Here is a 23,274-nt window from a genome sequence, read left to right as displayed (position 1 = left end):
GGCTGCACGGCCTGGTGCTCTCGGAGGGGCGAGAGCAGCAGAGGGGAGATGGAGGAGATGGGAGGGATGGAGAACAAAGCGGGTGGAGGCTGGGGGAAGGAGGCTGGACTGGTGGAGGAGGAGGGGTTGAGCTGGGCCGGGTACCAGCTGCAGTGCTTGGCGTGTGCCAACTCTTTCTCCCCTCCCAGACTCGGATGCTGTTGCCGCTGCCCGGATGCAGAGCTCTCAGCACCAGGTGAGTGAATGACAGCTGCTGCCTGCACTGCCTGCTCCAGACCCATCCAGGCTCTGCCTGCTGTCGGCTCAGCATCCTCCCACGTCCTCTGGGGATGATGTCACCCAGCTCAGGTCCCGCCCCTACAAGGAGGATCTGTCCCCATGGCAACAACATCCCCTCCTCCTGCTGCCACCAGAGATGCTCTGGCAATCCACTGAGCAGGGATGGCAGCCTTCCCCTCAGGCCCTGCTCACCCAGAACTCCCCCTCTGCCCCCCCCAGCTGATCCCCCCCCTGATCCCCCCTCTGAGCTCCCCCAGCTGATCCACCCTGAGCCCCCCTCTGAGCACCCCCAGCTGGTCCACCCTAAGCCCCCCCAGGCTCCCCAGCTGACCCATCCTGATCCCCCCATCTGCCCCCACACCTGGTCCATCCTGAGCCCTCCCAGCTGACCCTCCTGAGCCCCCTAAGCTGATCCATCTAAGCCCCCTCTACCCCCCCAGCTGGTCCACCTTGACTCCCCCCTCTGAGCTCCCCCAGCTGATCCACCTGAGCCCCAGGTCCCCCTCCTGTATCTCCCTCAGACCACGCCCTTCTATCACCACCTATTCTGAGACCCCTTCCCAGAGCCCTGCCATCTCCTCTTTCTCAGGCCCTGGGAGCAGAAAGCTCATTCCTTCCCCTAAGTCTCCTTTGGCCACCATTGCAGCCAGCTCCTCCAAGATGGGGTGAGCAGCCTGAGAGAGCCCTGCCCAGTCCTGGGCTGAGGTGCTGAGGGTGCTGGCCAGTGACAGTCTCACCCCATAAACTCTTCCACGGGCAATCAGCAGGGCGGGGCTCGCGGGAGGGAGTAGGGGTCGCGGGCTGTCCCTTACTCCTGGCTGGCCTGGGGCCTGGGCAGATCAGGAGGCAGCAGCGCACACTTGCCTTTCCCTCTCTCCTCTGAAGCTCCCAGGAAGCTACAAGTGGCAGCCCCTGCCCGTATGTCCCCTGCTGCCGCAGGCCCAGATCACAGCAGCTCTGCTGGCACATTACAGAGCGACGTGCGGGGGTGCAGGCAGCCTCCCGTCCAGCGCTGCAGTTTGCTACTCGATTCCTTCTCCACACAGTTGGGTGAGTCGCCCTGTCTGCCTGTCCCAGCCCGGGGACAGTTCTCTGCGTACGTTGGCTACTGGGCCAAGCTGGCCTCATTCAGAGTGGTGTCAATCAAGGTGACGCCATTGGCTCAGGATTTGCCCCTGGGTAGCTGCAAGCAGGATTTGGCCTGGTACCTGCTTTTGTTACCTAGCTCAGACAGAGACATGGGGCAAAACACACTGGGTGTTGCATAGCTGGAAAGAGCCATTAAAACCCTTTGCACCAGAGCCAAGCCACAGCCACCTCAGCCTGAGACTTGAATCCAGAAGCTGTTTTGGTGCCTAGCAGCCGGCGGTCACCCTCTCTGCACCAGCGTGGATGGACAGAGCCGGGGACCGTTACCTTGTGGCAGGGTGTGATGGAGTAGGGGCTGTCTGTGTGGGGAGTGGGAGAGCAGGGGAGGACTTTAGGGGATGGACGATGCCAGGGCCTGTAACCTGAGCTAGGTAAGGGAGGGGAAAGGTCAACACCTTTGCCCGGGAAGGGGAACAAAGGAAGGGAGTGGCAGGAGGGAAGCAGTTTGAGTTTGGGCTTGGGGCTGTGTGGGCGGAATTCAGGGTATCCTGGCTAGGATCCAAGCACCCTGAAAGCCCAGAAGGACTCAATGGAGGGGTCCTGACTGTGCCTGCAAGCCCTGCTGTAACCTGTGTTCCTGTTGTCCAATAAACCTTCTGTTTTACTGGCTGGCTGAGAGTCACTGTGGGTCCCAGGAAGAGGGGTGCAGGGCCGGACTCCCCCACACTCCGTGACACAGGGGTCAGTAACTAACGGGATCTGACCAGCCCAGGCCTCCAGGAGACGCTGAGCCGTAAGGCGTTTCCTAGCCCATGATTTCTGCCCAGTGCTAGCAATAGTTCATTTAGCTAGGAGTGCGCAGAGATAAGGGGCTACCCACCGTAGTGAGCATCCCTAGCTGCTGGCCAGTTGGTGTGTGCACCTGTCCCTGAGGGGTGGGTAGCTGGTGTGTGTGCACGTGTCCCTGGGGGGGGGTAGCTGGGGTGTGTGAGCGCGTGTCCCTGAGGGGTGGGTAGCTGGTGTGTGTGCACGTGTCCCTGGGGGGGGGGTAGCTGGGGTGTGTGAGTGCGTGTCCCTGGGGGGGGTAGCTGGTGTGTGCGCGTGTTCCAGGGGGGGTAGCTTGTGTGTGTGCTCGCGTGTCCTTGGGGGGGAGCTGGTGTGTGTGCGCATGTCCCTGGGGGAAGGTGGGGTGTGTGTGTGTGCGCGTGTGTGATGAACTAGGAATGTTCTTAATGTTTTCTCTGAATACTGTGTTGGTGCCTCAGTGTCCCCATGGCAGTTCTTAAGTGTCTAGGTGGTGGGATCAGGGTATACGGTTGCTACAGAGCAAAGGGCCAGTGCACCTAAATGCCTGACCCTCTGTCTCTTAGCAACTGATGGCCTGGGCCCCTCCCCTGCAAGGTGCCAGCTGAAGGTGTTGGAGACAAAGGGATCAGGAGACCTCCTGGGAAAGGGGCTGAGCAGAGAGGAGGGGCTGGAGGGGGTTGTTGGTCTGGAGCAGGCTGGGGACGAGGAGTGAAGTGCAGACGTGGGGGGTCTGGCTCACTGCCTCCCAGAATGGACCCAGCTGAGGGGTCTGGTTCGTGGTACCTACAAGCTCTATTTTAGACCCTGTTCCTGTCATCGAAAAAACCTCTGTTTTACTGGCTGGCTGAGAGTCACGTCTGACTGCAAAGTGGGGGTGCAGGACCCTGTGGCTTCCCCAGGACCCCGCCTGGGTAGGCTCGCTGTGGGAAGCGCACATGGGGCAGGGGATGCTGAATGCTCCGAGGAGAGACCCAGGAGGTGAAGCTGTGTGAGCTTCTTGCCCTGCAGACAGTTTGCTCCAAGGGAGAGGAGGCTCCCCAGAGTCCTGACTGGCTTGGTGGGGAGCAGTTCGAGAGTATCACCCGGGGACTCCGTGACAGCGTGTCCCTGGGGCGGGGAGCTGGTGTGTGTGCATGTGTCCCTGGGGTGGGGAGCTGGTGTGTGTGTGTGCGCATCTCCCGGGGGGGTAGCTCGTGTGTGTGTGTGTAGCTGGTGTGTGCGTAGCTGGTGTGTGCGCGTGTCCCTGGGGGTGGTGGGTAGCTGGTGTGTATGTGTGTGTGTGCGTGTCCCTGGGGGGGGTAGCTGGTGTGTATGTGCGCGCGTGTGTCCGGGGGGGTAAACTGGTGTGCGCATGTGTCGCTGGGGGGGTAAGCTGGTGTGCGCATGTGTCGCTGGGGGGGTAAGCTGGTGTGCGTGTGTCCTGGAGGGGTAAGCTAGTGTGTGCGCATGTCCCTGGGGGGGGGCGTAGCTGGTGTGTGCGCCTGTCCCTGGGAAGGGTAAGCTGGAGCATGAGCGTGTGTGTGTGTGTGCATGTCCCCGTCCACAGGGGCTCGCTAGCCAGTTAAATTATTAACCTTTTGCTTTTCCATCCCTCTTGCTTTCCCTACCAAGCCCAGAATTCTTGTTTTCTTTCTTGGGGGGTTGTGACAGCAGCAGGCTGGGGCTCTGGATGTGACCTCAGCTTCCACCTACATCCAAAGGGACAGTTGAGAGAGGACCTAGATCAGACCCTTACTCTGGCCAGTTACTCTTGGCTCTATGCAGCCTGACAGGCAGGTCTCCGGGTTGTCCCCTGCCCCTGTCCTCGCTGAGCAGCTCCTGTGTGCAGGGCATTTCATCAGTTCTCCCTGCTCAGGGTGACGGGCCCTGCAGCCCGAAAGAGGAGAGAGCCCACATAGCTGAGTGTGGCCGATTGCCTGGGTCCATGTCCAGGTAGCAGGACCCTCCAGTGGGGCTCCTCCTATGATGGCCAGTGGGGTGGGGGGGCAGCGGCAGAGATCAGGATGCTTTGTGCCTTTGCTTAGATCCCTGCTGCAGGGATCCCTGCTGCTTGCGTTACCCTGGGTGGCTGAAGAGGCTGCTGTTTGCTTTGCTCAGGAAATGGGCATCGCTGACTGGCTCTGCCCCTTGGGGAGGAATTACAAAGCCCCGTTTGGCTCTTATCCTCTCCCCTGGGCAGGGCTCGGCACCTGCAGCCTGTCTCGCCAGCCCCTGCCCAACGCAGCTCGGGGGCCAGGGGAGGCACAGGCTAGACCTCTCCTTGAACAATGTATCAACTTCCAGTCCAGCTCATCTACCCAGCGGGGAGACACCAACTCAGAGAATCACTGACATGTCGGGCTGGAAGGGACCTTGAGTCCAGTCCCCTGCACTGAGGCAGGACCGAGTAACCCTCGACCAGCCCTGGCCTGAGTTTGTCGAACCTGTCCTTAAACAGCTCCAGCGATGGGGATTCCACACCCTCCCTTGGAAGTGCTTAACTCCCCGTGGAGTCCGAGAGTTTTGCTAATATCTAACCTCAGTCTCCCTGCTGCAGATTAAGCTGATTACTTGTTCTACCATCCGTGGACACAGAACAACTGATCACTGTCCTCTCTATAACAACCCTGAACATGTGTGAAGACTCTTATCAAGTCCGTCCCCCCACATCATCTTTTCTCAAGACTAAGGTGCCCCATTTTTTTGACCTTTCTTCAGGTCAGGTTTTCTAAATCTTTTCTCATTTTTATCGTATCTGTTTTCAACCCTGTGAATGTATAGGAAGATAATTAGGCCTTTATCACTGAACTAAAAGATAACTGGCAAACCCTATCCATACCGGGCTGCCTTTCACCGCCTTTCCCACTGTCCTGGCCCTAGGGCCTTGCTAACCCCATTTGTCTGGGGGAGAAAGTCTTCAGCAACCCCTGCTGACTGCGTTCCTAGTGCAGGATGGGAGGCTGAGGAAGATCTGAGAGCTCCCGGGGAACCTTGTCTCTGTCTCCCAGCCTACAGAAGGGGTGATAAGGCTAACAAACTACCATGACTCCTGCAAGGGCAGAGAGCAGCACACACCGACCATCCCCAGTCTCTCCAGTCCCAGCAGATCTGTCACTAAGTGTGCAGTGTCTCTCTGCTGTAGCGATGTGAGATGCCGCACAGCGGGCAGAGCAGCCGGGCCCTGTTTTGCAATGGGACACTGCCGTGTGCTCAGGGCTGGCGCTACTATTTAGGCAGCCTAGGCAATCGCCTAGGGTGCCAGGATTATTCAGGGGGTGGCATTTTGCCGGGAGGGCGGCAGGCAGCTCTGGTGGAGCTGCCGCAGTGGTGCCTGCGGAGGGTCCGTTGGTCCGTGGCTCTGGTGGAGCTGCCGCAGTCGTGCCTGCGGACGGTCGGCTGCTCGCGCAGCTCCAGTGGACCTCCCGCAGGAATGACTGCGGCAGCTCCACTGGAGCCGCGGACCAACGGACCCTCCGCAGGAATGACTGCAGCAGCTCCACCAGAGCCACGGACCAACGGACACTCCGCAGGAATGACTGCGGCAGCTCCACCGGAGCCGCGGACCAATGGACCCTCCGCAGGAATGACTGCGGCAGCTCCACCAGAGCCGCGGGATCAGTGCGGGGGGCGGCGAAATGGCCGTGCGCCTAGGGCGCGAGAAACCCTAGCGCTGGTCCTGCGCATGCTCGGGCTGGGCCTTGCAGCATGTACAGGCTGAGCCCAGGTGGACCCTGGCCCTTTGCTCCTTGCCCCCTGTTGGCTGGGAGTGATCAGGAGCCAGGAGACAGAGCCGAATTCATGTTAATTAGTAACAAGAGGGTCTGATGAAAGGAGAATTCTGGGAGCAGAATACACAGAGCTCTGTGTACCCAATAAACTAGTGAGCAAAGGGCACAGGCTCTGCATGATGCAGCCAGGCCGGTTGCTGGCCCCTGGCTTCAGCCCCCCACCACTCTGGAGTGCTGGGTGGTTTGGTCACTTGCCCTGCAGCTGCTGATACACAGGGAAATAGCTTCACTCAGATCCTAAAGTGCAGCCATCACTGTATGTCCTGGGGGCTCGTGTCAACATCGCCAGCCCCAGGCAGTCACAGATTCTTAGTCAGGCCCAACAAATCATGAGATTGGCTCAAAAATCCCAAACGCTGGGTTCTGGCCATTTGCTCTCTGAGCCTTCGGGGGTCAGCAGGATCAGAAGAGGCTAAAATAGGGAAAGAACAAGTTAAAAATTACTTAGACAAGTTAGATGTCTCCAAGTCACCAGGGCCTGATTAAATGAATCCTAGAATACTCAAGGAGCTGATTGTGGAGATATCTGAGCCATTAGTGATTATCTTTGAAAAGTCATGGAAGACAGGAGAGATTCCAGAAGACTGGAAAAGGGCAAAGCTAGTGCCCATCTATACAAAGGGAAATAAGGACAACCCGGGGAATTACAGACCAGTCAGGTTAACTTCTGTACCCAGAAAAATTATGAAGCAAATAATTAAGCAATCAGTTCGCAAACATCTAGAAGATAATGAGGTGAATAAATAACAGTCAATGTGGATTTGTCAAAAACAAATCACATCAGACCAACCTGACAGCTTTCTTTGACAGGGTAACAAGCCTTGTGCATAGGGGGAAGCAGTGGATGTGGTATATCTTGACTTTAGTAGAGCTTTTGATAGTCTCACACACCTGCCTAGGAAGGAGCACTGCAGAAAGGGATCTGAGAGTCATAGTGGATCACAAGCTAAATATGAGTCAACAGTGTAACACTGTTGCAAACAAAGCGAACATCATTCTGGGCTGTATTAGCAGGAGTGTTATAAGCAAGACAGGAGAAGTAATTCTTCGGCTCTACTCCACGCTGATTAGGCCTCAACTGAACTATTGTATCCAGTTCTGGGCACCACATTTCAGGAAAGATGTGGACAAATTGGAGAAGGTCCAGAGAAGAGCAACACAAATGATTAAAGGTCTAGAAAACATGAGCTATGAGGGGAGATTGAAAAAACTGGGTTTGTTTAGTCTGAAGAAGAGAAAACTGAGAGGGGACATGAGAACAGTTTTTCAAGTATGTAAAAGGCTGTTGCAAGGAGGAGGGAGAAAAATTGTTCTTAACCTCTGAGAACAGGACAAGAAACAATGGGCTTAAATTGCAGCAAGGGAGGTTTAGGTTGGACATTAGGAAAAACTTTCCAACTGTCCGGGTGGTTAAGCACTGGAATGAATTGCCTAGGGGGGTTGTGGGGTCTCCGTCACTGGAGATTTGTAAGAGCAGGTTGGACAAAACACCTGTCAAGGATGGTCTAGGTAATACTTAGTCCTGCCATGAGTGCAGGGGACAGGACTAGAGACCTCTCGAGGGCCCTTCCAGTCCTACAAGTCTATGATTTTCAAACTTTTTACTGCAAAAGTGAGGGCTAGAAAGCTACTGGCTATAAAATGGAAGCTGAGATTCCCACGTAACCTTCGCCATAGGAGCTGGGTTTTAAGATTTTCAGGCACACACGTGACTCACAAGTTGGTAACGTCCTTGGAACCTGGAACAGCATTTTACCTCCCATCTCCTATAGGCTTGCCTTGGTCTCAGGTGTTGGGTTTAGGGTGACACACAGGCCTGACTGGCTGGTCTGGTGGCCCTTCCAGGCCTTAGACAATGACTGAATGAAAAGGCCTCTCATCTGCTGCCCAGCTGGCTCCAAGGAGAGACTCGCTGGCCAGCTCCTTACTGTGGGGCTGCCAAGGCGTTTGGAAAAGACTCCCTGGCCCATGCCAGCCAGTGAGTTTCAAACCTTGTTCTAGCCGCCTTCAGCTTGGTGTGTACAGGTTTTGTTTAGCCCTCTAGAGAGTCAGCCCCCAGAGCAGGGTCCCAGCAGGTACTGCCTGTGCAAAGGCCTTCAGACCCCTTCCAGGCCTGCGTGGGGGAGGCCGGGGGAGTCAGTCACCTCCTGCTCTTTTGCTTTTTTGACCTTCTGACTGTTTGTTTTCTCCCTGGAGAGGGGCAGGCTAAGCAAACAGCGAGTTCCTGGGACAGGAGGCTGCAGCCCAGCTCCAGCAGCAGCCTCAGCCTGCCTGAGCAGTCCCAGGAACAACGCGCCATGAGGCTGCTGGTCCCAGCTCTGATGCTGGCTTTGCTCTGCGGGGCTTTTGCAGCTGAAGGTAAGTCTCTGCTCTCCCCTCGGCTGGGCTCTCTGCTGGACAGGCCAGTTCCTTAGCTCCCGCTTCCAGCTAGCCTTTGAGAGAGAGCAAATGGGTCCGTTGGGCTTCTGGGGGCTGGGGCTATTGAGGCCTCCAACTGGCCAAGGAGCCCGGGAGAAAGCAGCAGCTGAGTTCCCCAGGAGCCTGCTGGGGTTCTGGCCGGGGTTGCCAGGCAGCCTGTTCTGTGGACAGGATCTTGAAAGGAGCAGCCAGGCGCTGCTGACCTCTCCCCACAGGCAGATCTCCATTCACGGCACTAGTCACACATCGCACACCCCACAGCAGTGGGGATGAGCAGCCAGACTCTCCCAGCTTCTGCAGGTCCTGGGGCTTGGGGAGAAGCCTGGCACAGAGGGATGGGGACAAGGAGCTAGTGAAACCCTGCTCCAGTGCGCAGGGCTGCCTGTGTGGCGAGGCTGACAACAGCCAGGTCCTGTTTGCACCAGTCGCCAGCCATTGCTAGCAGGTGGGGCTGGTGTGGGGCATCGCTGGCCGCCCCGGGGGCCGTAGCTTATTCCCTGGGGGTGGGTTTGCTGCAGTTACTTCCTGGCTGGCGGTTGGCTGTTTCAGAGTCGTGTGTGGGCCATTGTGAGGATGGTTTCAATGCCCAGAGGAAGTGCCAGTGTGACTCCCTCTGTGTGTACTACCAGAGCTGCTGCAGTGACTATGCCAGCGCCTGCAAGACGAAAGGTACCTGCCCCCTCTGGAGCCCCCAGGCCCTTTCCCCTTGCCAGGGAGCAGTCACAAGCAAGGCCCGGGTTCCCTGTGGTTGCCATTGGCTGCCTGGAAGCAGGAAGGGTGCTCCAGATTTGCGTGTGGCGATATGCCCGGGTCAGTGAGTGCCCGGCCAGCATGACCCCTTTCAGCAGCTGCTGTGGTCACTGGGACGTTCCATTAGGAGACAGGCTGATGCTGAGCCCCCTTCACAGGGGTGTGACAAACTGGGACTGTTCTTAATGTTTTCTCTGAATACTGTGTTGGTGCCTCAGTGTCCCCATGGCAGTTCTTAAGTATCTAGGTGGTGGGATCAGGGTATACGGTTGCTATAGAGCAAAGGGCCAGTGCACCTAAATGCCTGGCCCTGTGTCTCCTAGCAACTGATGGCCTGGGCCCATCCCCTGCAAGGTGCCAGCTGAAGGTGTTGGAGACAAAGAGATAAGGTGCCCTCCTGGCCCGGGAAAGGGGCTGAGCAGAGAGGAGGGGCTGGAGGGGGTTTCATTCTGGAGCTGGCTGGGGATGAGGAGTGAAGTGCAGACGTGGGAGTCTGGCTCACTGCCCCCAGAATGGACCCGGCCGAGGGGTCTGGTTTGTGGTACCTACGAGCTCTGTTTTAGACCCTGTTCCTGTCATTGAATAAACCTCTGTGTTACTGGCTGGCTGAGAGTCACATCTGACTGCAAAGTGGGGGTGCAGGACCCTGTGGCTTCCCCAGGACCCTGCTGGGGCTGGCTCGCTGTGGGAAGCGCACGGAGGGGCAGAGGATGCTGAATGCTCCAAGGAGAGACCCAGGAGGTGAAGACGTGTGAGCCTCTTGCCCTGCAGACAGTCTGCTCCCAGGGAGAGGAGGCTCCCCAGAGTCTGGCCTGGCTTTGTGGGGAGCAGTTCCAGAGCATCGCCCGGGGACTCCATGACAAGGGGCTCTTGTGATTTCCAAGGGGCAGGAAGTCTGGGGGGCTAGAGACTGATTCAGGGGGTGGGGAGTGTAGGAGGGACCCTTCTTCCCATGCTGAATGGGAACTTTCTTCTGGCAGCACGTCACCTCTGCCCAGCCACTCAGAGCCCCAGCAGAGTCAGGGCTGTAGCATCCCCTGGGCTTCCGGCTGCTGACTGGCTCATGCTGAGCCTCTCTCTTGCCCTGTGTGCAGTGACCCGTGGGGACATGTTTGCATTCCCCGAGGACGACTACATGGACTACAGCACCAATGCTACCTGGGGTGAAGACACAGAGGTCCTCGACACAGGGACTGATGCCCCAACCACATCTCCAGACCCAGGCACTGCTGCCACTGTCGATTCAGTCACAGCGCCAGGCAGTGGTGCCCACCTGCTGGTCCCCAGTGGGCCAGAAGAGGTGGAGCAGGTGCAGCAGGAGGAGGAAGAGGGGCAGCAGGAGGAGGTGGAGGAGCTGTGCAGCGGGAAGCCCTTTGATGCATTCACGGACCTGAAGAACGGTTCTCTCTATGCATTCCGAGGTACTGGCAGGCGAGTGCTGCCCATGGGCGCTGGGCGGGGGCTGGCTCAGAGCCAAGGGCTGCACAGGCTTCCCCCTCCAGGGCATTGACTTGCTTCCATCTCAGGTCACTCCCATTGGCCAGATGCTTGAGGGGGAAGATGGGTCTCAGCCCAGTTCCCAGACATGTGCATGCCATCAAACCCACCATCACAGCTGGCACTGGCTGGGCCCTTGACAGCCTGGACTGATGGGCCTTGGAGCCTGAGTCCCCCACAGAGGCAGATGCTGTGCCGTCAGAGCAAAGCCCTGGGTTGCTTGCACTGCCGTGGCTATCCTGGGCCTGGTGAGGGACTCCGGCTTGGTGCAGAGCCTCCCTGCGGATAGCCAGCCTTTCACAGTGTGTGCACTCGGGGCAGGAAACAAAGCAGTGGGGGATTTTGCGGAGGTGAGGGCGGTGGGAGCTGTCCCCTCACGGCTCCTGTCCCTCCTTGCTTAGGGAAATACGTCTATGAACTGGATGAGAAGAGTGTGAGGCCTGGCTACCCCAAGCTCATCCGCGATGTCTGGGGCATCGAGGGACCCGTTGATGCCGCCTTCACACGCATTAACTGTCAGGGCAAGACCTACATTTTCCAGGTGGGGCCATGGGCAGGGATTGGCTAAAGTCCTGCCTGTGCTGCTGCTGCATGGCCTGACTCATGAGCACCACTCACAGCAAAGGGCCACCCCAGCCAGCTGCCGCCAGCTCCTTTGGGAGGCCCTGCTCTAGGCTGCCACCCTGGCAAGCTGCGAGGCCTCATCCCCCTGGCCTGTGCCCCTTTGCAGGAGGGCAGCAGGGGGCAGAGCTGACAGGCCAGGCACACAGCTGATGGCCCCGGTCAAAGGTAGGACAGTGACAGGAGTTTGCCAAGAGCTCTTGGGCATGCGCCGGGCTGCCCGTTGGTGTGTCGGGGCATGGCCAGGCTGGTGTCCTGCATGGCAGCGGGGAGAGCGCTAACAGGGGCGGACGCTTCGCTGCAGGGAATATACATAGCTCAGCGTTGTGGGTTCACGGCCCAGAGTCCTTGTGGCTCTTGAATCCTGCTCCCCAGGAAGGGACATGCTGCCTGAGCCCAGCAGCAGTGCCCCCAGGTGACCCTGCCTTGTGGCTGTCTCCCAAGGACAGTCAGTACTGGCGCTTTGATGACGGTGTGCTGGACTCCGGCTACCCCCGCAATATCTCAGATGGCTTCCAGGACATCCCTGATGACATCGACGCAGCCTTCGCCCTCCCCGCACGCAGCTACCACGGCCAGGAGAGAGTCTATTTCTTTAAAGGTAAATGAGCTGCTTTCCCAGCCGGCCCAGCTGCCCCTCCCCGCTGTGTCTCCCCACAGTGCCCCAGGGGCATGGTCCCCATACACAGGCAGTGCCCTGCTGGTGCTGAGCCTCAGCTCACTGCAGCCCATTGCCCACTGGCCCTGCCATTCTCCACAACCTTGCTGTCCGGCAGTGCCAGACCGTCCCTGCCTGGCTGCTCAGCCCACGGGCACAGGGCCCTTGCCTGCATACCAGGCGCTGCCAGCTCCAGGCACTCAGAACTCAGGAGAGTGGCTAGAAATGATGGGGGTTTAAGACACTAATAAACATGGTTTCACCCGTAGCTGGGACGTGTCTGGGCTGCTCATTGCACTCAGTCATGGCACCCAGCTGTATTGGATGGAAAGGAAAGCCAGGCGTCTTGCCGCTCACCTGCCTCCAGGGCCTGGGGTGTTACTAGTGCCAAGAGGTGTAACAACACGATCGGCGCTGGGCCTGGCTACGCTATGAAGGCTGGAGAGCCCCTGGCTGCTGAATGGGGATGCCTTGTACTGCCAGCCAGTCCCAGTGCTGGGGGATGCCCTGCCCTGCTCCAGCCAGCAGCACAAGGACCCTGTGCCTTAGGCCCCAGCCCCGTCCAGCAGGATGACATCTCTCTAGCCTGACAGGCTCCATGTCTCGTTTCCAGACAAGCATTACTGGGCATACGACTTTGCCAACCAGCCCAGCCGGCAGGACTGCGAGGTGTCCTCTCCATCGCTGGTGTTTGATCACTACGCGCTCATGCAGGGCGACAGCTGGGAGGACCTCTTCCAACTGCTCTTTGGGGGCACCCCGCGCAGTAAGTGGGGAGGAACGGCCCAGGTTATGGGCCCGGGCAGAGCATGTCATTGAAGCCAGAGGGCTGGGGCAGGGGGAACCAGAGGCCATGGGATGCACCCCAAGCATGTACGAGCTGCTAGGGGCTTTGCAGAAAGGGAGCGACGCAGGTTGGGAGCTCAAGTGCTAAACAGGACAGGCAGGTTAAAGGCCCCTGATCCAGCTCTGGCGTATGTTAGACCCCAGAGGGACCAGCTCCACCCAACACATGCAAGAGGCCAGATTCACAGGGAGCCTGGAAGGGAGTGATAGCACAGAGCGCACCCCCACATGCTTGTGACAAAGTTGGGCTGTTCTTAATGTTTCCTCTGAATACTGTGTGGGTGCCTCCATTCTGGCCTTTGTCTCTTTCCTGGGCCAGGTCACCTGATCTCCTTGTTCTCCTCCACCTTTAGCAACCCCTTCCCTGGGCGATGCTCTGGAACTGTTCCCCACAAAGCCAGGCAGGACTTTGGGGAGCCTCCTCTCCCTTGGAGCAGACTTGTTCACGGCAAGACGCTCACACGGCTTCACCTCCTGGGTCTCTCCTTGGAGCATTCAGCATCCCCTGCCCCCTGTGTGCTCCCCACAGCGAGTCTGCCCAGGCTGGGGCCTGGGGAAGCCAGAGAATCCTGCATGCACCCCTGCTTCACAGTCAGACGTGACTCTCAGCCAGCCAGTAACACAGAGGTTTATTAGATGACAGGAATAGTCTAAAACAGAGCTTGTAGGTACAGAGAATGGGATCCCTCAGCTGGGTCCATCCTGGGGCCCAGCAAGCCAGACAACCCCGTCTGCCCTCACTTCCCATCCCCAGCCAGCTCCCAACTGAAACCCCCCCCCCCTCCAGCCCTTCCTTTCTGGTCTTTGTCTCTTTCCCGGGCCAGGAGGTCACCTGATCTCTTTGTTCTCCCCCCACCTTTAGCATCCCCTTGCAGGGAGGAAGGGCCTGGGCCATTAGTTGTCAAGAGACAGAGTGTCGGCCAGAAACTGAGGCACCCACACAGCATTCAGAGGAAACATTAAGAACAGTCCCACTTCCTCACAATGCTGCATCCCCCTAGTCCCAAAACACCTGCACACCACAACCCAAGTCCCCAGGCTGCACCATACCCCTCGCACCCGCTGCTCCCCCTGTACAGGTGACATACCAGGATCCTGTCTGTTTTAACTGGAGCCAATGCTGCAGAGCTGTGCAAGGTGAAGAGAAAGCTGGGGAGGAGAGGAACAGGGTGGGAAACAAGGCTAGGCTGAATCCTGCCATCATGTCTCTCCTCCCAGCCTGCTCCTTGCCCTGTCACGGGGATTGGGTGGCTCTACTGCCCCCCGCCAGCTCCTTTCCTTCCCTGTTCTGGAGGCCCTGGGGACCCCACTCCCTGACGCTGTCTGTGGCAAGATCAGTCAGGGGCCTCCCCGCTGGGTGAGCCTCTGCCTGTGGCTGGATCACCGCACCAGTTATGCTGCCAGCCAGTCCTCATGCCCACGCTGTGCTGGTCTGCCAGGTGGGGCAACTGGACCGCGGCCCATCAGCAGGGATTGGCGGGGAGTGCCGAGCCACCTGGATGCTGCCATGGCCGGCAGGATCTACGTCTCCTCCAGGGCCAGCAGCTGGGCTCGAAGGAGGAAATCCCGCCGGCACCGCAAGAGGTACAGGAGCCGGCGGCCGGCAGCTCACACCTTCTGGGACTGGCTACAGGATGAGTCCGACTCCTCGGACACGGACCCTGACTGGCTGCCCGGGGGCTCCCAGTGCCAGCCCATCCAGAGCGTCTACTTCTTCGTGGCAGGTGGGTCCCAGCACCATCAGCTCACCCCAGCTGCTCTCACAGCTGACCCGACCTAGCCCCCACAGCAGGACTGGCCTTCAGCTTTGCCATGCGGCCCCACCAGCCCCCTTATGGCCATCCTCTCCCAGGGCCCTGCAGTTCTGCTCAGCCTGGCTGAAAGAGACTGGACTGACTTGTGGAGAGGTGCCTCATGGCGTGGAGGAGAGCCGGAGCAGGCTGGCACCTGCGGCAGGGGGATCCTCACAGAGGGGCAGGCTGGGCCTGAACACGGGAGTCAGGCTGCCCTGGCGGGGCCTGGACTCTGGCCAAGGCTTTGAGCAGGGTTGTCCCTGCACTTGGTGGGAGGCTAGGGGAGGCCAGCAAGGCCTGTTTGGCTCCTGCTGCTCTGAGCTGTGGTTGAGGGTGGGGTGAGTGGAGCCCTGGGCCCTGTTCCCCGGGGGACTGACAGTCACGCCCTTCTCTCCTGCAGACAAGTACTATCGCCTCAACCTGCACAGCAAGCGGGTGGACTTCGCGCGCCCTCGCTACCCACGCCCCATCGCTCAGTACTGGCTGGGCTGCCCCTGAGCGGGAGAGGGGAGCCCCCAAGGGGATGGGCTGCCGCCATCCCGCCATATCCACAGCAGCTGGGTCTTTTGCTAAAGCCAAATAAACAGGGAGCTCTGTGTCGCCTTGGACCACGTCTGTCTCGGGCAGCGGGAGCTTCGTGGGCAGGGCTGTGCAGGCCCCACCCCAGCCAGCCCCACCTGCCTCCCCAGAGCCTGCAGGGGACTGGGCCCTGGGTCCTGGCCATGCACCACAGCACTGAAAGAGTTATTGTCCCTTGGCGTGGGGCACGTGCTCAGAGTCAATCCCGGGCATCCCATGTGCAGCCGGAGCCCTGGGTCCGCAGGCTGTAGTATTGGCGCTGTCCAGCACCTCCTCCAGCTGCAGCTCGGGGTCAGCACCTGCTGCTGGCCGCAAAGGACAGGAGCGATTAGTGGCAGCCCCGCCCTGGGCTCAACCCTCCTCCCCTCTGGCTGCAAGCGGGTGTCAGGGAACCAGAGCTGGGGAAAGGGTCACGATCCTGGGATGGGCCCCAAAGCTAAGGAGCTCCCCACCCCCCCAATTCAGCTCCACGAAGATACGACTTCCAGGGAGCCTCTGCCCCACATCTCCCTTAGTCTCTTGTGCAAGGCATGCTGGGAAGGGCTTCTCCTGACCCAGGCTCACAGTATCTGCACAGTTGAGGGCCCCCTATGGGGAGCCAGGGACACCCCAATTCTGACCCCTCCAATAGAGAAACCTTGGCAGCTGCTGCTTTGTCATGTCTTACCTTGGTGCCCTGTGCTGCTGCCTGGCAAGGGAGGGGCTGACGGCACGACCTGCCCCTCCAGGCTGGGAGGAGGCTTGGGGCCCTGCTGCTGGGTTTCTCTCAGGAGCAGACACGAGCCAGCAGAGCTCTTCCTTCGGCCCAGGCTCCTGCAGAGCAAGCAAGGCCTGTGCTGAGTACTGGGGCCCACATCAAATCTGGCCATGGCTGCCCCACCCCACTGCCTCCCACCCTGTCCCTGGGTCACCTTCTGATGTGCCCTGAGCCCCTGCCCTGTCCTGGGGGCCTGTGCTCCTGCCTGCACAGCCCCACGGCCGGACTCACACCTGGCCCCAGGTTGCTGACTCTCACCTTTTCCCCTGGAGAAGCCAGGGAGCCACAGGGTGCTGCTGGGGCCAGGGCTGAGCCGGATCCTCCCATGGGCTGCCCTGGCTGGACCCCTGGAACCTGGAACTGCTCTGGGCAGTGAGCCCCTCCCATGGCAGCAGCTCCCCGAGCAGCTGGAAGGACAAGCAGAGCCCTTAGGCTGAAAGCTCCCGCTTCCTGTTCCCAGCCAGCCTGGCAGAGGGAGCCGAACCTGGGAGCCCTGGCAGGGCAGCGGCAGCCAGGGACAGGGTCTGCAAGAGTAAGAGAGCAGGGGAGGGGCCGTGGCTCAGGCCTCCAGCCGGCACAGCGCCTGCGTGTGCTGGGGCTTAGCTCCACACATGGCTGGGGGCGCCAGGGCCAGGGCACAGGCTGGGGCAGGTGTCCCGCTGGAAGGGAGGTGGGAGTCCAGGCTCCATGGCCCATCCGTTCTCTGCCCTTTGTGCTGAGCTGGGCTCCGCAGGAGCGGCTTTCAGCCAGATTCCCCTCGGCAGAGCCAGAACCAGCCCAGATGCTGGGGCGTCGGCTCTCCTGGGGCGTCACGGCCACGGGCTGACAAACCAGCCTGCAGGACACGTGGGGGCCAGGGCCTCAGGCGCCAAGTCAGACAGGAAGAGGAGACTCACGTGGCCACACTGGGCTGCACCGGGGGCAGGGCGGGGGCAGGGCCGGGCCTGGATGCTGCAGGAGCCAGGGGCAGCTTCGGGGGAGCGTCGGGCCTGGCCCCAGCTGCTGAGGGCTCGGGGGGACTCCAGGTGCCTGGAATGTAAACGAGAGGAGTGGGAGTGGGGCCACCCTGGGGCATCACAACATTCCTGAGGAGCTGGGCCATCCCAGCCACGGTGCCCAGCGAGGCAAGAGCCAGCAGCCCCACAGCCTGGCAGGGTGCGACTTGGGGGGGGGGGTCACCCCAGTGACAGGCAGGTCAGGCACCCAGCCAGCAGCTCCAGGGGCTGGCGGGGCCTGCGGTTGGCTGAGAAGCTGCCTGGAGCAGGAATTCCTGCAACACCCGTTTCAGGGGCTCCCCGAGCCTGGCTGTTCTGCCAGGCCTGGGACTGCGCCTGCCCCAGGGACCGCGGCCCATGAGTAACCCAAGGCTGGCCTTAGGGACGGGCCTGGGCTCTGCAAGACACCTGGGAAAGAATTCGCTATAGTAACCTGGAACCCTCCCCAGGTAGTTTCCCATCTCAGCACCCCCCACACTGCATGCCCAACGCCCCACACACACCCAATGCCCCCCCACGCAGGCCCAGCACCCCCCCCACACCCAGTGCCCCCCCACACCCAGCATGCACTGAGCATCCCCCCAGCACGCCAAGTGTCCCCCCGTGCACCAGTGTGCACCGTGCATCCCCCTGCATGCCCAGCACCGCCCCCACATGTGCCGAGTGCCCCTCACCGGCCCCTCCACCCCCTCCACGCCAGCACTGAGAGTCCAGACGTCCCCCCCACAGTTCTTCAGGTGACTCGGAAATGCCTCCCCATTGCGCACACAGCTCAGGGCCTGGCTAACGAGGGGTTTCCTCGCCCTACAGCGCAGCTGTCACCCACTCAGCCAGGCCTCCAGCCTGGGCCCTACCCACCCATGGGGCTCTCAGGCCCTGCCTGCATTGCCCCTCCCCCTGGCCCTTTACCTCGCCAGCTCCTGCGCCAGTGCACGTTGCCCCTCCCTGGCAAGGGCTTGGCTGCTCATCAGCAGGATCGGCTCCCTCCTTGGCCAAGCGGGACAATAGGAAGGGGAGAGTGCGGTGACCTGTGGATGCTGGGCCCCACCCCAGCCATTCATCCAGACTCTAGCAGGGCCCACTCCTATGCAGGGTGCCTGCCCCGTGCCAGGCCAGACTCACCGCGCCCTTTGGGTAGTGCACTGGGGCAACCCCTCGCTGGGTGCGAGGAGCCAGGAGGAGCAAGAACTGGCTCATTCACCCGGGCCAGCAGTGCTGATCTTTCGGGGTTCCAGGCCCAGGTTGGGTGACTGAGCTGGGGCAGCCTGCAAGCTGCTGGGGGCTCTTCCAGGTATGGAGAAGGGTTGGTGGTGGTTCTTGGAGTCGCAGAGAGCCGGGCATGGCAGGGACTCTGCGGCGAGAGGCGGGGAGGCAGGCAGAGCCTGGGTGGGTGTGGTGGAGCTGCTGGTGAGTCTGTGCCGGGGAGAGCCCAGCCACCTGGCCTGAGGGTTAGCCCCTGTGCCAAGGTGGGGGCAGCTCTGGCTTGGATCCCTGTGCCAAAACAGCGGCTCCCAGCCACTCACTGCCCTCGGGCCAGGGGAAAAGCACTTGCCTGGGGGAGCTGGGCTGGGGTGCCCCTTCCCTGAGCCCAGCCTGGGAGGAGCTGGGCCTTGCTGCCTGCCGCAGGATAGCAGCTGGCTTGAGGTGGCTGCGGAACACACGATGCGGCCCTGCCCACCCCATGTGTGTAGGATGCATTGCTTTGCCAGTGACCTCTGTGCTAGGTACCAGGCCATGCCCGGGGCTCACCCGCACATCAGGGCTTGAGGGAGGTGTGGGGCTGGCCCCCCCCGCCAGGAGTTGAGTCTCCCAGGGGTCAGCCCAGAAGGGAGAACATCCTGTTGCTACCTAAGCTGCTCGTTCTCCAGCACAAACTCCTGCAGGAGGCCATAGAGGCTGCGCCTGGCCAAGCCGGGTGCTCTCCTCGGGGCCCCTCTCTGCCCAGGGGCATGGCTCTCTTCCTGGCACTCAGGCAGCTCTGCAAGGAAGATGAGATGGGTGACAACTGGAGCCCAGCCGCTGCATCTGCACTTGGGCCAGGGCCTGGGGAGTGGCAGATCACATACTTCTCTGGTGCACAAGCCCATGGTGCCCCACTCCTGTCCCCCAAGGCGGCCCTGATCCCTCTGACCCCCAGCCCTGCCCCGCCCCCAGCTGCACGCACGTGTGGGGGCTGTGTGGGTGGCTGTGCTCCCGCCCAGTATCCTGGGCAGCTGCAGCTGCTGGCGCAGGGAGAGGTTTTCCTCCCGCAGGGCCTGGATTTCTTGCTCCAAACTTCGCAGCAGCTTCTCCCGGGAAATCTGGGAAATCAAAGACACAAGGCTTAGAGGGGAAGGGGCCCTGGCCACAAGGGGCCCTGCCCTGGGATGCAGCGAACTCAGATGTTGTGAAGGCCAAGAGAATAACTGGGTTCAAAAAAGAACAAGATGAGTTCCTGGAGGCTAGGCCCATTAACAGCTGTTAGCCAGGCTGGGCAGGGACACAACCCCATGCTGTGGGTGTCCCTGAACTGCCAACTGCCAGAAGCTGGGACTGGACGCCAGGGGCAGGATCACTCGATAATTGCCCTGCTCTGTTCATTCCCTCTGAAGCACCTGGCATTGGCTGCTGTCAGAGACAGGACACTGGGCTCCAGGTCTGACCCCACGTGGCCGTCCACGTGTTCAGAACCCTCTGGCCTTACCCTCTGTGCCACAGGCTTGGTGGTGACCTTCTTGGCCCTGCCGGCGAAGCGCAGTGTGCGCAGTGTCTCCGGGAGGCAGTGCAAGGAGGGCGAGATGCAGGCGACCTGCTGGACAAGGGACGAGGCTGAGGAGCAGCTCCCGGAGGGGCCCTCAGCAGAGAGGGCTTTGGTGAGTCTCTTCCTGTGGCCCCGGCCTAGCCGGCTCAGGCAGGAATCCCAGACTCCTGGGTTCTAGTCCTAGCTCGCCCACAGCCTTGCAGTGTGACTTTGACAGGTCCCCATCCCAGCTCTGCACCTGTGGGGCTGCGGCTCCAGGCCCTCACCCAGCCCTTCCCGGTACAGAGGGGAGCCAGGCTCCTACCATGAGCGTGATCCCGGATCCGCCCAGGGACTCGGCCAGCAGCCGGGTGAGCTTGCTGTCCCTGTACGGGATGTGACTCCACCTCCGTCTGGGGTCCACCAGCAGAGAGATGCAGTGCCCTGCGGGGAGGACAGCCCGTCACACTTGCCTTGGCGCTCAGAAAAGCCTCAAGGCACAGCCGAGCCTGCAGCCAACTGGGGGAGCCTGCAAGCCTGGCCCCTCTCTCTGGCCTGCTGCAGGGGCCTTACCCAGAGCCAGGAGACTGCGGTTGATGTTGCTGGCCTCCACTAAGCGCTCCCCAGCCGAGCCGGTGTCCTTCACCCTCTCGCTGCCAGCCAGGTCCACGAAGCAGAGCATGCCTTGCTGGCGGGAGCTGGGGTCTGGGCTCATCTGTGGGGAAGGGGAGGGACCGTAGCTCACAGGTGTCCTGCTCCATGGGCCTCTAGGGACACTCCCAGCCAGGCAGCCTGCCCTGCGCACCTGGGGTCTCCAGTGCAGGCCCTAGCAAGCCCAGTGAAGGGAGAAGCACCAGGCTGGCTCAGACAGGCGTCAGCCCAGAGCAGCCCCTGGAGGGTGGCAGGGCAGTAGCAAATCGAAGCCTTTCAGGCCAGTGCCCATTTGCCTCCCCGTGTGCCCCTAGGAGCCTCCCCCAAGCTGCCAATGCAGCTGGCCCCCTGGGAGCAGGGTGGGCTATGCCATGGCCCCCGAGGCCCCACGTGCTGGGACGCGAGTGACTCACAGCCTTGCGGTGGATGCGGATGGTCAGCAGGGCATGGCTGCGGCTCGAGTGCCCATTCAGTGCATGCGCGGCGCTCCGCCGCCTTCGGGTGCCTGGGAGCGGGAGGCACAGGCAGTTCAGAGCCGGGCGAAAAGGTTAAACAGCCCCTGACCCCCCTGGCGCTGGGCCTCACCCTCCTACAGAACCTGAGCTCATTATGGGGGGGCCCCTCTGCAGCTCCAGGAACGGGGATGGAGCCTCTTCCCTCAGTGCCCCCAGGCTGCCAGTACTGCCTTGGAAAACAGCTGACGACCTAGGCTAGAGTGATGCCCTGGTGCAGGCAGAAAGCTCCAGCACCAGGCAAGGCAGGACCGTGCCAGGGTCTGCTCATGGGAGGAGCAGCTCCCAACCACTAGGCGCAGCAAAAGGGAATTCGCTCCCCACCTGGCCACCAGGGGTCCCCTTCTGCACTGGGCTCCTTGCTCATGGGCTGCAGAGCCCTGTGGGGGGTCCTGCCTGTGCCCCTCCCCAGCGCCCTGCAAGGCTGGAGACACCCTGTGCGGTACCTTCCTGCAGCAGGTCCATGATGGCCTCCAGGCTCCCAAACTCCACCATGAGCAGGTTCTCAATGTAGAAGCCCCTGGTTTTACTCCATCGCACGGGCAGGGGCCTGGGTGGCCCTGGGCTCAGCAGGTCTCTCACCTGGACAGAGGAGAGGCAGCGGAGCAGGTGGGAATGGAGCCCAGAAAGCCAGGTGAGCAGAGAGGTAATGGGGGGCAGGGACAGGTCTCATCAGCCAGCCCTGCACATGAGCTCTTTGTCCAGGCGGGGTGGCCCTACCTGCTCATTGTATATCTCCACATACGAGGCGCTGAGGATGAGGCCGGGTCTGTAGGGCTGCGTCTGCTCCAGGAGACACACAAAGGCCCTTTGCATCAGCCCCCCGAGGTAGGGAGTCGCTGGCTGGCCCTTGCTCTGCAGAGAGGGGAGAAGTTTTGGAAAGCCAATGGCAGGGTCCCCTGAGCTTCCCCCCACCCCGCAGCAGGAAACTGAGACCCACCCCTGAGCCAGCACCCTCCCCTGCTCCCCACAGCGCCCCCTGCTGGGAGAGGCTGGGGCTGGAGTAACTGGGAGCTTCCCCCCACAGCCAGCGCCCTGCTCCATGCCCCCAGCGCCCCTGCTGGGAGGGGCCGGGGTAACTGGGAGCTTGCCCCCACAGCCAGCATTCTGCCCCACGCTCCACAGCGCCCCCTGCTGGGAGGGGCCGGGGCCCGTGATCCAGGAGGCGCTGGTTGCAGTACCTGCTCAGCACGGCTGTGGGTCTGCCCCTGAGGAGGGCTCTCACCTGGGCTAAGGATCCCATTAACGTGTAGGTCTTTCCAGAGCCTGTTTGTCCAAAGGCAAAGGCAGTGCAGGAGAACCTGGGGGAGGGGGCAGAAGAGCCGCTGAGCACCTGCACCCTTCCTTGGAGGGTGCAGGGCGCCCTCCCGTGGCGGAGCCAGGTAATGCAGACACACACTGGAGCGGGGCTGTGACCCAGCGGTTCTGCACTGGCACAACATGGTGCCTGAGAGCACGAGGAGGTGAAGGTGCGCACGGCTGGGGGCACGCGCTGGTGTGAGGAGGATGGTGCTGGCAGTTACTGGGGAGGGAGGCCACAAATGGGAGTGGGTGAGACTGGATGCTTGTGCCTGGGGGTGAGTCTGTACAGGGTGTGTAGGTAGAAAACTGCAGATGGCTGCTGGGAAGGAGGCCACAGTGAGGGTGAGCAAGGAGGGGGAGCGTGTGCATGGCTGGCTGGAGGCTATGGGGGGGCAGGTGGAGGGGCAGCGTGTGCATGGCTGGCTGGGGGCTATGGGGGGCAGGTGGAGGGGGAGCGTGTGCATGGCTGGCTGGAGGCTATGGGGGGCAGGTGGAGGGGGAGTGTGCATGGCTGGCTGGGGGCTATGGGGGGCAGGTGGAGGGGGAGTGTGCATGGCTGGCTGGGGGCTATGGGGGGCAGGTGGAGGGGGAGCGTGTGCATGGCTGGCTGGAGGCTATGGGGGGCAGGTGGAGGGGGAGTGTGCATGGCTGGCTGGGGGCTATGGGGGGCAGGTGGAGGGGCAGCGTGTGCATGGCTGGCTGGAGGCTATGGGGGGCAGGTGGAGGGGCAGCGTGTGCATGGCTGGCTGGAGGCTATGGGGGGCAGGTGGAGGGGCAGCATGTGCATGGCTGGCTGGGGGATATGGGTGGCAGGTGGAGGGCCAGCGTGTGCATGGCTGGCTGGGGGATATGGGGGGCAGGTGGAGGGGGAGTGTGTGCATGGCTGGCTGGGGGCTATGGGGGGCAGGTGGAGGGGCAGCGTGTGCATGGCTGACTGGAGGCTATGGGGGGGCAGGTGGAGGGGGAGCGTGTGCATGGCTGGCTGGAGGCTATGGGGGGCAGGTGGAGGGTCAGCGTGTGCATGGCTGGCTGGGGGCTATGGGGTGCAGGTGGAGGGGCAGCATGTGCATGGCTGGCTGGAGGCTATGGGGGCAGATGGAGGGGCAGCGTGTGCATGGCTGGCTGGGGGCCATGGGGGGCAGATGGAGGGGCAGCGTGTGCATGGCTGGCTGGGGGCTATGGTGGGTGGGGGCAGGGGGAGCATGTGCATGGCTGGCTGGGGGCTTATGGGGGG

The 23,274-nt window shown here is 61.3% G+C and overlaps 2 protein-coding genes across 3 annotated transcripts; one reads left to right on the top strand and one right to left on the bottom strand.

Moving 5' to 3' along the window:
• Positions 1-48: 48 nt before the first annotated feature.
• On the top strand, positions 49-15,108 carry VTN (vitronectin). Of its 2 annotated transcripts, none has more exons than XM_030536268.1 (8): positions 49-235; positions 1,165-1,329; positions 10,205-10,531; positions 11,009-11,148; positions 11,673-11,829; positions 12,500-12,652; positions 14,172-14,456; positions 14,926-15,108. In XM_030536268.1, the coding sequence occupies exons 1-8, from the start codon at positions 49-51 to the stop codon at positions 15,021-15,023; spliced, it is 1,512 nt and encodes a 503-aa protein (XP_030392128.1). In that variant the 3' UTR covers positions 15,024-15,108. The 2 variants fall into 2 exon arrangements, with proteins under 2 accessions (XP_030392128.1, XP_030392130.1); XM_030536270.1 differs by lacking the exons at positions 49-235; positions 1,165-1,329 and adding exons at positions 7,532-8,300; positions 8,910-9,029.
• Positions 15,109-15,269: 161 nt separating this feature from the next.
• KIF12 (kinesin family member 12) lies at positions 15,270-21,554 on the bottom strand. Its single transcript, XM_030537004.1, has 12 exons — positions 21,459-21,554; positions 21,185-21,320; positions 20,640-20,731; positions 20,149-20,290; positions 19,901-20,019; positions 19,540-19,644; positions 19,021-19,156; positions 18,705-18,834; positions 16,758-16,890; positions 16,120-16,256; positions 15,772-15,917; positions 15,270-15,409 (listed from the first exon to the last, which is right to left on the bottom strand). Exons 1-12 carry the CDS (start codon positions 21,552-21,554, stop codon positions 15,270-15,272), a joined length of 1,512 nt encoding a protein of 503 aa, XP_030392864.1.
• Positions 21,555-23,274: the final 1,720 nt, after the last annotated feature.

This window comes from Gopherus evgoodei, chromosome 17, assembly GCF_007399415.2.
Source record: "Gopherus evgoodei ecotype Sinaloan lineage chromosome 17, rGopEvg1_v1.p, whole genome shotgun sequence".
Lineage (NCBI taxonomy): Eukaryota > Metazoa > Chordata > Testudines > Testudinidae > Gopherus > Gopherus evgoodei.
This window is presented reverse-complemented; position numbering and strand designations above follow the sequence as displayed.

Excerpts from the sequence above, each read along its gene's own strand:
- VTN (XM_030536268.1), top strand. The coding sequence starts at position 49 with ATGGAGGAGATGGGAGGGATGGAGAACAAAGCGGGTGGAGGCTGGGGG. Across the intron at positions 236-1,164 it reads TGCAGAGCTCTCAGCACCAG|CTCCCAGGAAGCTACAAGTG; the intron begins GTGAGTGAATGA and ends TCTCCTCTGAAG. Across the intron at positions 11,149-11,672 it reads GCAAGACCTACATTTTCCAG|GACAGTCAGTACTGGCGCTT; the intron begins GTGGGGCCATGG and ends CTGTCTCCCAAG.
- KIF12 (XM_030537004.1), bottom strand. The coding sequence starts at position 21,554 with ATGCAAAGGGCCTTTGTGTGTCTCCTGGAGCAGACGCAGCCCTACAGA. Across the intron at positions 18,835-19,020 it reads CACCCACACAGCCCCCACAC|AGCTGCCTGAGTGCCAGGAA; the intron begins GTGCGTGCAGCT and ends TCTTCCTTGCAG. Across the intron at positions 15,918-16,119 it reads TGGCTTCTCCAGGGGAAAAG|GAGCCTGGGCCGAAGGAAGA; the intron begins GTGAGAGTCAGC and ends CTTGCTCTGCAG.